This window comes from Piliocolobus tephrosceles, chromosome 6 (assembly GCF_002776525.5).
Source record: "Piliocolobus tephrosceles isolate RC106 chromosome 6, ASM277652v3, whole genome shotgun sequence".
Lineage (NCBI taxonomy): Eukaryota > Metazoa > Chordata > Mammalia > Primates > Cercopithecidae > Piliocolobus > Piliocolobus tephrosceles.
In genome coordinates this window covers 125004600-125016438 of record NC_045439.1, presented here as the reverse complement: position 1 = coordinate 125016438, position 11839 = coordinate 125004600, and the positions used below count along the sequence as shown (strand labels likewise).

Genomic DNA, 11839 nt, shown 5'->3' with positions numbered 1-11839 from the left:
TCACAGGGGAAGGGAAGGAAACTAGCCTTTTAGCACTTTCTATGAGGTGCACTCAGTCCGGGATATTTACCGTCATTATATTTTCTAAGCCTGATGACTGCCCTCAAGGTAACTACATTTAGCATTATCACACATTAGAAACTAATATCTGATTGGTGGAAATAGAGTTTCAAGGGTCAAAGTAACGTCAGCACCATCCTTTCATTGAACAAATATCTATCCAGTACCTGGAATTGCAAAGCACACGGATACAGAGATTACAAAGATAAGTAAGATAACATCTGCCTTCAAGGCATTTATAGGAGTGAGAGAGCAAGTAAACAAATTCAACTATCCGTATGCAGAGTATGGGCAGGACACAAAAGAGAGAGTAGTAAGACTCACCAGTGGGTGAGGTGCTGATATGGCTTTGATGAGTGGAGGAACACCAGGGCTCTTGTCTCACGTGAATTAGATAAAACGACAGGGACACACATGGAGTGGCTTTAAGGAGCGGAGAGTTTAATAGGCAAGAAAGAAGGGAGAACAAAGACGGAAGAAGCTCCCTTCTATACAGACAGAGAGAGGAGTACCCCAAAGCCGAGAGAGGAGACCCATGTGCGGGGGAAAAGTGGCTGCTTATATGAGTAGGCAGGAGGAGGTGGTGTCTGATTTGCATAGGGCTCAGGGATTGGTTTGACCAGGCCTGTCACTCATGTAGCCTGTGGAAAAAACTGGCCCTCCTACCCTAACCTTAAAAGTATGCAAATACAGAGCGCCATGATGTTATACACACGTGGGGATTGGTGGAGGTGGCCATGTTGGCAGGTACACGTTGGGGCAAGGGCAGGAAGACGAGGGCGGGAATCGCCATGTTTGGGTGGACCCAGTTTCTAAAGACCTATATTTGCATATCAAAGGTTGCCTGCCTGGCTGTAAGAGCCGGGGCTTTCCTGCTAGACAAAAAACGTTTCTGCAGCTGCTTTAAAGGACGTGAAAACTTTCCAAGGACCCCTTTTTTCTCTATCTGCCTAAAATTATTTTTAATAACTCCTATAACAGTGCCAGATCAGAAAAGGATTAATGGCTCGGTGCCGTGGCTCAAGCCTGTAATCCCAACACTTTGGGAGGTCAAGGAGGGAGGATAACTTGAGCCCAGGAATTGGAGACCAGCCCAGACAACATGGCGAAAACTCATCTCTACCGAAAATACAAAAATTAGCCGGGCATTGTGATGTGTGCGTGTGTCCTAGCGACTCTGGAGGCTGAGGCAGGAGGATTGCTTGAGTGCTCGAGCCCAGGAGGCAGAGGTTGCAGTGAGCCGAGATCCTGATACCGCACTCCAGCCTGGGTGACAGCGTGAGACTTTGTCTCAAAAAAAGAAAAAAGAAAAGGATTGATAAAGGAATAGATTCGTGAGTTAAATACTGAAATATTAAAAGATTAGCATGTGTTAATAAGTGTGCAAGAGAAGGAGGGGCTTTCCATGAGAGCAGAGGTGAGGAACATCAGGAACCTGGTCATGGAGAACACACTAAAGAATTTTTTTTCTTGTTGTCATTAAAGACAGAACATGCTAGGAATTTAGAGTTTATGCTACAGACAGCAGAGAGCTGTGTGAAAGGGTTTTAAGCAAGTTGATACGATCAATTTTTTTTTTCTCTCAAAAAGATTACTTGGACTTAAAAAAAAAAAAAGATTGGGAGGCTGAGGCAGGTGGATCATCTGAGGTCAGGAGTTTGAGACCAGCCTGGCCAACATGGTATTTTAGTCTCTAAAATACAAAAATTAGCTGGGTGTGGTGGGGGCACCTGTAATCTCAGCTACTTGGGAAGCTGAGGCAGGAGAATTGCTTGAACCTGGGAGGCGGAGGGTGCAGTGAGCCAGGATTGTGCCACAGCACTCCAGCCTGGGTGACAGAGTGAGACTCTCAAAAACAAAAACTTACCTCTCATATTTGCTACAGGGATTAAATGAGATAATATATGTGAAATGATTATAATCATCATCATATAGCAGGTAATGAAACACATAGTAACATATAACACATAACAACTACTCAACTAATTATACCTGTTGTTATGATCATTATTTTTTTTCCTAAAACTGAAGAGATCTTTCTGAAGCACGCTAAGTAATAGTACCTAGTTTAAGATTAAACATTCTTCTTGGATAATCCACCAAGTACAATGCAAATGTGAATAAATGACCCTTCATTATTTTTTGAGAAATGGTGTGAATGATTGCAGTCACATACTACTTGGCAAGCTGGGACAGGGGAAAAATAGCAACAATTAGTAAACAAATACACAAATTGACTTGTTTTGTGGGATTTTTATAATGTCTTTAAAAACATTAAGCATTGCCGGGCGCGGTGGCTCAAGCCTGTAATCCCAGCACTTTGGGAGGCCGAGATGGGCAGATCACGAGGTCAGGAGATCGAGACCATCCTGGTGAACATGGTGAAACCCCGTCTCTACTAAAAAAATACAAAAAACTAGCCAGGCGAGGTGGCGGGCACCTGTAGTCCCAGCTACTCGGGAGGCTGAGGCAGGAGAATGGCGAAAACCCGGAAGGTGGAGCTTGCAGTGAGCTGAGATCCGGCCACTGCACTCCAGCCTGGGCCACAGAGCGAGACTCCGTCTCAAAAAAAAAAAAAGTTAAGCATTTATATTACAGTGATAAATATATCGTGAAATTGATAAATTAATAAAATAATAATAATTTCTTTCTTCCAGGCATACGAAACCTTGCTCCAGAAGGTACTTAATGAGAATTGAGTCTCCGTTTCTTTGTAACCAGAATAATCAAACTCAAAGAAATCTATGTTCATCTCCAAGTAACATAACACCAGAATTTAGCTAACTAAATCAGTGTTATTATGTCATATAGTTTCTGTTAAAAATGATACTATTATCAAAAGATACTTATTGCACTGTTTTCATAAAAGTTGAAATATGAGATTGGAGTTGAGAAATATTTGGCATAGTATTTTTAAGCCTATTGCTGAAGCAAATTATAGTATTTGCTCAAAACTTGAGTATTCTTCAAGCATGTGTGAAGTGATGAGATATAAACAAAGTTGTTCTCGGTGTTCTCAGATGGTCTTAAATATTTGGCCTTATTCACCACTGTGAGTGGGCTGCATGTGAAGCTGGGTGAATGTCTGTGCTTAAGAATCACCACTAAGACAGAGTTCCAAACGAGACCACCCAGCTGTGCCTCACCAGAAGAGTCCACCAGAAACACACAGAGAACTTCTAGAGTTAACATGTCACTTTTCTAGGTACAAACGGAGAAATAAATCATCATAAAAAAGCAGTCAAATAGCTTAGAAAGTGAAGGCAGCTTTGGAAGGTGACAACGAATTTAGAACTAGGGATTAATTTGAACCTTGAGAAAATTCAGGCTCAGGGACCAGGCACGGTGGCTCACGCCTGTAATCCCAGCACATTGGGAGGCCGAGGCAGGTGGATGACCTGAGGTCAGGAGTTCGAGACCAGCCTGGCCAACATGGAGAAACTCTGTCTCTATTAAAAATACAAAAATTAGCCGGACGTGGTGGCTCATGCCTGTAATCCCAGCTACTCAGCAGGCTGAGGCAGGAGAATTGCTTGAACCCGGTAGGCAGAGGTTGCAGTGAGCCAAGCACCATTGCACTCCAGCCTGGGCAATAGAGCGAGACTGTCTCAATAAATAAATAACTAAATACAAGAAAAGAAAATTAGGCTCAAATGATGAACTAAAATTGCCCAGAATGGAAAACTCTACCTACCAGGGAAATTATACTTCCAGAGAAATGCTAGGGTGAAAAACAGGGTAAACTAACAGTACAAAGTTAATACGCTATTAATCATAGTCATTCTTTGTGACATCTATTAGAGAATGCTAGGGTTGCTGGTGTCTGGAGACCGTTCGTGCTGAGTGATATGACCATTCCTAGAGGTACTTTCCTTTTGCCCCAGAATCAGGGAATCCTGAGTGCAGCCCATGAGGCCCTCCTCAACCAAGTGAATGAGCTCAGGGCAGAGCTGAAGGAAGAAAGCAAGAAGGCTGTGAGCTTGAAGAGCCAACTGGAGGATGTGTCTATCTTGCAGATGACTCTGAAGGAGGTAAATAATAATAGTTGAAAGATACCATCTACATTTCAACTTTAGGGATGTTAGAAAGTGTATCTTAGCAACAATATGAGTATTGCATTCTTTCAAATGACAAAAACGAAGCTCCAAGTGGTTAAATCATTTGCTTAAGATTACACCATTGGGGGAAAGCTCGGCTTCATACTTATGTCTGTTTTCCAAAGTCCTTGCTCTTTCATAGTGTTTTGCTGCTTCCCTAACAGTAGAAACCCAGAGACAATGAAGACTTATTTTGGAAAATCCTCATTAATTCCAATGAAAGTTTCTAGCCAACCTTCAATTGGTTCAAGTCTTTCTAGTTGAATGGCTTCTCATAGACACTGGAGATGGCGATAGAAAGGCTCTCACCCACGCCCCTCCCTGCCATGGAACAAGGGAAATCCTGTGCGGGGGAATAGATTTTTAAATTGTATCTCAAGGACTACTATCACTCTTAGTTTCAGGAGAGAGTTGAAGATTTGGAAAAAGAACGAAAATTGCTGAATGACAATTATGACAAACTCTTAGAAAAGTGAGTACCACATTTGGGTCCCAGAGCATTGTTACTATGAAAGACATTATAGAAAGTTCATTCCTAATACCTAGCATTAATAAATATATGGGGAAATTGGTACTCAATATTGTTAGTGAGAATATACATTGGCAGCCTTTTAGAAGGGAATTTAACACTATTAAAATGTTAAATGTGCATATCTTTTTTCTTTCCTTTTTTTTTTTTTTTTTGAGATGGAGCCTCGCTCTGCTGCCCAGGCTGGAGTGCAGTGGTGCGATCTTGGCTGACTGCAACCTCTGCCTCCTGGGTTCAAGCGATTCTCCTGCCTCTTCTTCCTTTTTTTTTTTTTTTTAACCAGCAATTCCATTTTCTTTTTTTGAGACATAATCTCTCTCTGTCGTCCAGGCTGGAATACAGTGGCATTCTAGGCTTACTGCAGCCCCAGTCTCCCAGGCTCAAGCAATCCTCCCACCTCAGCCTCCCCAGTAGCTGGGACTACAGGTGTGTGCTGCCACACCTGGCTAATTTTTTTCTATTTTTTGTAGAGACAGGGTTTTTTCAGGTTGCCCAGGCTGGTCTCAAACTTCTGGGCTCAAGTCATCTGCCTGCATCAGCCTCCCAAAATGCTGGGATTGGCAGGGCGCGGTGGCTCACGCCTGTAATCCCAGCACTTTGGGAGGCCGAGGCGGGCGGATCACAAGGTCAGGAGATCGAGACCATGGTGAAACCCCGTCTCTACTAAAAATACAAAATATTAGCCAGGCGTGGTGGCGGGCGCCTGTAGTCCCAGCTACTCAGGAGGCTGAGGCAGGAGAATGGCGTAAACCCAGGAGGCAGAGCTTGCAGTGAGCCGAGATCGCGCCACTGCACTCCAGCCTGGGTGACAGAGCGAGACTCCATCTCAAAAAAAAAAAAAAAATTATGGGATTACAGGCATGAGCCACCATGTCTAGCCCCCAAATTTTTTGGGGAGGCAGTGGGGAATCAAAATGAAAAAATTCTCTTGTGTATGTGCAAATATATGTATATAATAAGAATGTTGCTGGGTGCAGCAGCTCACACCTGTAATCCTAGCACTTAAGGATGCAGAGGTGGGAGAATAACTTGAGCCTAGAAGTTCGAGACCTGTCTGGGCAATATAGTGAGACCCTGTTCTCCACAAAAAGGAAAAAAAAAAAAAGAATATTAATTACTGCCCTGTTAGTAATAGCAAAAAAACAAAAATAAACAAACAAAAAGGAAATCACTGATATGAGATTGATTACATAAAGCATGTTGCTTCCTCACAATGAAGTGCTATGCAGCTGTTAAAAATGAGATGGATGGCCTGGTGCGGTGGCTTGTGCCTGTAATCCCAGCACTTTGGGAGGCCAAGGCGGCCAGATCACGAGGTCAGGAGTTCGAGACCAGCCTGACCAACATGACAAAGCCCCGTCTCTACTGAAAATACAAAAATTAACTGGGCATGGTGGCGTGCACCTGTAATCCCAGCTGCTCAGATGACTGAGGCAGGAGAATCGCTTGAACCCGGGAGGTGGAGGTTGCAGTGAGTTGAGATTGTGCCACTGGACTCCAGCCTGGCCGACAGAGCGAGACTCCATCTCAAAAAAAAAAAAAAAAGAGAGAGAGATAGATATGTTGTTAAAAGAAAAAGCAAGCTGAAAATGAGTTTGTTTTTTTTGTTTTTTTTGTTTTTTGAGACAGAGTCTTGCTCTGTTGCCCAGGCTGGAGTGCAGTGGCCGGATCTCAGCTCACTGCGAGCTCTGCCTCCTGGGTTCACGCTGTTCTCCTGCCTCAGCCTCCGGAGTAGCTGGGACTACAGGCGCCCGCCACCTCGCCCGGCTAGTTTTTTTGTATTTTTTAGTAGAGACGGGGTTTCACCGTGTTTGCCAGGATGGTCTCGATCTCCTAACCTCGTGATCCACCTGTCTTGGCCTCCCAAAGTGCTGGGATTATAGGCTTGAGCCACTGCGCCCGGCCCGAAAATGAATTTGTTAACTCTGACATGGTTTATGTTACGTATCTGTATGTTTCCACAAACCTTTAATGAGATTAGAGGATTAGAATAAAGCAAAGGGGCACCTTCACTTTTATTCTTTTTTTTTCTTTTTTTGAGATGGGGTTTCACTCTGTTACCTAGGCTGGGGTGCAGTGGTGTCAGCTCACTGTGATCACCACTTCTCAGACTTAAGCAATCTTCCCACCTCAGCCTCCCAAGATGCTGGGACCACAGGTGCACACCACCATGCCTGGTTAATTTTTGTATTTTTTGTAGAGATGGTGTTTTGCCATGTTGCCCAGGCTGGTCTTGAACTCCCAGGCTCAAGTGATTTTCCCACCTCAGCCTCCCAAGTAGCTGGGACCACAGGCACACACCGCCACACCTGGCTAATAGTTTCTTTTTTTTTTTGAGGCGGAGTCTCGCTCTGTCGCCCGGACTGGAGTGCAGTGGCTGGATCTCAGCTCACTGCAAGCTCTGCCTCCCGAGTTTACGCCATTCTCCTGCCTCAGCCTCCAGAGTAGCTGGGACTATAGGCGCCCGCCACCTCGCCCGGCTAGTTTTTTTTTGTATTTTTAGTAGAGACGGGGTTTCACCGTGTTAGCCAGGATGGTCTCGATCTCCTGACCTTGTGATCTGCCCGTCTCGGCCTCCCAAAGTGCTGGGATTACAGGCTTGAGCCACCGCCCCCGGCCGGCTAATAGTTTCTATATTGTGCAGGCAGGGTTTTGCCAGATTACCCAGGCTGGTCTCAAACTCCTGGGCTCAAGTGATCTGTTTGCCTCGGCCTTCCAAAGCGTTGGGATTACAGGCATGAGCCACCACCCCTGGCCTATTCTATATGCTGATATATTATTCTAATTTTTCACAATGAACATGTATTCATGCATTAATTTTATAATTAAAAATAACTGGAAGTGGTCTGGCATGGTGGCTCATTCCTATAATCCCAGCACTTTGGGAGGCTGAGGCAGGAGGATCTCTGGAGCTCAGGAGTTCACGACCAGCCTGTGCAACATGACGAAACCCCATCTCCACAAATTATTTTGAAAATTAGCCGGCCAGGCACAGAGAATCACTTGAACCCAGGAGGCAGAGGTTGCGGTGAGCCGAGATCAGGCCATTGCACTCCAACCTGGGCAACAAGAGCAAAACTCTGTCTCAAAAAAAAAAAAAAAGAAAAATTAACTGGGCAGCTGGGCACAGTGGCTCATGCCAGTACTCCTATCACTTTGGGAGGCCAAGGTGGGCAGATTGCCTGAGCACAGGAGTTCAAGACCAGCCTGAGCAACATGGCAAAACACTGTCTCTACTAAAAATACAAAAAATTAGCTGGGCATGGTGGCAGGCACCTGTAATGCCAGATACTTGGGAGGCTGAGGCAGGGTGAACTGCTTGGACCTGGAGGTGGAGGTTGCAGTGAGCCGAGATTGTGCCACTGCACTCCAGCCTGGGCAACAGAACAAGACTCTGTCTCAAAAAAAAAAAAAAAAAAAAATTAGCTGGGCATGGTGGGGTGCATCTGTATTCCCAGATACTCAGAAGGCTGAGGCAGGAGGATCGCTTGAGCCCAGGAGATCAAGGCTGTATTGAGCCATGTGCAGTGCAGTGCAATGAGAAGGTGAGACTCTCAAACAAAAAAACAACCTGTAAGTAAAAGAAAAAAGTTTTGAAAACTTAAAAGTACCAGGCTGGGTTCGGTGACTCATGCCTGTAATCCCAGCACTTTGGGAGGCCCAGGCTGGCAGATCACAAGGTCAGGAGATCGAGACCATCCTGGCTAACATGGTGAAACCCTGTCTCTACTGAAAATACAAAAAATTAGCCAGGAGTGGCGGCGTGCACCTGTAGTCCCAGCTGCTTGGGAAGCTGAGGCAGGAGAATAACGTGAACCGGGGAGGTGGAACTTGCAGTGAGCCAAGATTGTGCCAGCCTGGGCGACACAGCAAGACTCTGTCTCAAAAAAAAAAAAAAAAAAAAAAAAAAAAACCAGCTTAAAAGTACCTTTTGATCCAGTAAAAGGCAGCAGGGAGTAGATTGAGGAAGTCTTATGGGAGCACCTGGGAACAACTGATGTTCTTCATCTCAGTGAAATAAAGCAGTGTGGGGAGTATCCACTTTGATAGACATTACTCTGTGATAGACATTACTATTTGCCTCTCCCCTTCATCACTCAAAATACTATTTTCTTGAGTCTTTACATGGTAATGGTCAGGAAATGCCAAGAAATGTTAATACTTGCCTAAGTAAGTTATTATTATTATTATTATTATTATTTTTTGAGACAGAGTCTCACTCTGTTGCCCAGGATGGAGTGCAGTGGTGTGATCTCGGCTCACTGCAACCTCTGCCTCCTAGATTCAAGTGATTCTCCTTCCTCAGCCTCACAAGTAGCTGGGGCCACTGGTGTGTGCCACCATGCCTGGCTAATTTTTGTAGCTTTTTTTTTTGAGATGAAGTCTCGCTCTGTTGCCCAGGCTGGAGTGCAGTGGCACAGTCTCAGCTCACTGCAACCCCTGCCTCCTGGGTTTAAGCGATTCTTCTGCCTCAGCCTCCCAAGTAGCTGGAATTACAGGCGCCTGCCACCACACCCGGCTAATTTTTTGTATTTTTAGTAGAGACAGGGTTTCACCATGTTGGCCAGGCTGTCTCCAGCTCCTGACCTCAAGATCCATCCACCTTGGCCTCCCAAAGCACTGGGATTACAGGTGTGAGCCACCACACCCAGCCAGTTTTTGTATTTTTAATGGAGATAGGATTTCACCATGTTGGCCAGGCTGGCCTTGAACCCCTGACCTCAGATAATCTGCCTACCTTGGCCTCCCAAAGTGCTGGGATTACAGGTGAGAACCACCCGGCCTGGCTGGTAAGTTATTTATTTTTTGAGATGGAGTCTCGCACTGTTACCTGGGCTAGTGTGCAGTGGCACAATCTCAGTTCACTGCAATCTCTGCCTCCTGGGTTCAAGCGATTCTCCAGCTTCAGCCTCCCAAGTAGCTAGGATTACAGACACCTGCCACCACACCCACTACTTTTTGTAATTTTAGTAGAGACGGCATTTCACTGTGTTGACCAGGTTGGTCTCGAACTCCTGACCTTGTGATCCACTCTCCTCGGCCTTGCAAAGTGCTGGGATTACAGGCGTGAGCCACTGCGCCCAGCCCGATAAATTATTTTTAAACCACATTTCTTAAATTGATAAATACGAAATAAAACATAAAAAGACATAATTGATTATTCGTGTCATTTCATTTGTATGAATGATCAAGAACTAGCCATGTGGCTGGGCATGGTGGCTCACACCTGTAATCGCTGCACTTTGGGAGGCCGAGGCAGGTGGATCACCTGAGGTCAGTTGTTCAAGACCAGCACAGCCAGCATTGTGAAGCCCCTTCTATTAAAAATACAAAAATTAGGCTGGGCACAGTGGCTCACGTCCGTAATTCCAGCACTTTGGGAGGCCAAGGCGGGCGGATCACAAGGTCAGGAGATCGAGACCATCCTGGCTAACATGGTGAAACCCCGTCTCTACTAAAAATACAAAAAAAATTAGCCAGGCGTGGTGGCAGGTGCCTGCAGTCCCAGCTACTCGGGAGGCTGAGGCAGGAGAATGGTGTAAACCTGGGAGACGGAGCTTGCAGTGAGCCCAGATTGCATCACTGCACTCCAGCCTGAGCCATACAGCAAGACTCCGTTTCAGGAAAAAAAAAAAAAAAAAAAAAAAAATTAGCTGGGCCTGGTAGTGGGTACCCGTAATTCCAGCTACTCAGGAGGCTGAAGCAGGAGAATCGCTTGAACCTGGGAGGTGGAGGTTGCAGTGAGCCAAGATTGCACTCCTACAGTCCAACCCGGGTGACAGCTCAGGACCACTGGTGTGTGCCACCATGCCTAAAAAAAAAAAAAAAAAAAAGGAACCAGCCATGTGTATTTTATACTCAGAATGGGTCTGCTCTGACAGCTTGATGCAATAGGGTGGAGGATACAGCTTTTGAAAAGTTTAATTCCTGCCCTTCAGCATAGTAATTTATAATCTGGGTCAAAGACAAACATTCTGTAACTGTTGGTGAAGGTAGATAGAGGCATGGGGTATGAAACAAGGAAGATTTTGCTCCTCATTTCTCATCCAGCAGGGCTGGGAAGATCTTGGTACATAGTTCCCTGACTAAAGAAAGCCATCATGATGGAGAAGGTCTTTGGGAAATGGATATGACTTGGGATGTTTGCTAAGTGAGATATCTGAGACCTACACAGAAGTGGTACTGAGCAATAACTTAGTAGGACTCAAAAGTTCCAAGGCAGTTGGTAAATGACAGTTATGAATAAAGCAAGGGGCAGAAAAAAACATGTAGGGGAATGAATGAGGAACTAGGTCCAGGAGATGCTGAACCTGGATAATAAAGACGTCATATCACACACCTTGGGGTATCCATCTGAGAGCTTGCTTTCTGTTGTCAGCATGCTGGACAGCAGTAGTCAGCCCCACTGGAGCAACGAGCTCATAGCAGAACAGCTGCAGCAGCAAGTCTCTCAGCTGCAGGATCAGCTGGATACTGAGCTGGAGGAGAAGAGAAAAATTTTACTTGAGCTGTCCAGGGAGAAAGGTAGGTTGGACCTTGAAGAGCTCTCTCAAATGTGGCATCCTCTACCTCTGGTGTGGGAGAAGAGAGCTTGAGCCATCATTTCTTCAATCCCCTCACTTGATCCTATTCTTTTGTGGGTTGTAGGTAACTAGAATGAGAACACTAGCAATAGATCAGATCTACAATCAGGAAAGCATGACACTTACCTATCTCTCATGTATACTTTTTCCTGTGTAATGTCTTTCCATTTGAGAAGATGCTAGTTTTTTTGTTTGTTTGTTTGTTTGCTTTTGTTTTTGTTTTTTTCTGAGTTGGAGTTTTGCTCTTGTTGCCCAGGCTCAAGTACAATGGCGCAATCTCAGCTCACTGCAACCTCCACCTCCCAGGTACAAGCGATTCTCCTATCTCAGCCACCTGAGTAGCTCGGATTACAGGCATGCACCACCACGCCTGGCTATTTTTTTTCGTATTTAGTAGAGATGGGATTTTACATGTTAGTCAGGCTGGTCATGAACTTCTGACCTCAGATGATCCACCAGCTTCAGCTTCCCAAAGTGCTGGGATTACAGGCGTGCGCCACCGCACCTGGCCTGCTAGTTCTCTCCTTTCTTCCTTTCTTCCTTTCTTCCTTTCTTCCTTTCTTCCTTTC

At 45.2% G+C, this 11839-nt stretch overlaps 1 protein-coding gene across 1 annotated transcript in view; it reads left to right on the top strand.

Moving 5' to 3' along the window:
• The first annotated feature begins 3725 nt into the window (after positions 1-3725).
• RPGRIP1 (RPGR interacting protein 1) overlaps positions 3726-11839 on the top strand; it is a 45985-nt gene continuing 37871 nt past the window's right edge. Inside the window, exons 1-3 of the mRNA XM_026446939.1 lie at positions 3726-4091; positions 4556-4629; positions 11066-11211. Of these exons, the coding sequence (XP_026302724.1) occupies positions 3909-4091; positions 4556-4629; positions 11066-11211 (403 nt within the window). The 5' untranslated portion in view covers positions 3726-3908. The remainder of the gene's footprint in view (positions 4092-4555; positions 4630-11065; positions 11212-11839) is intronic.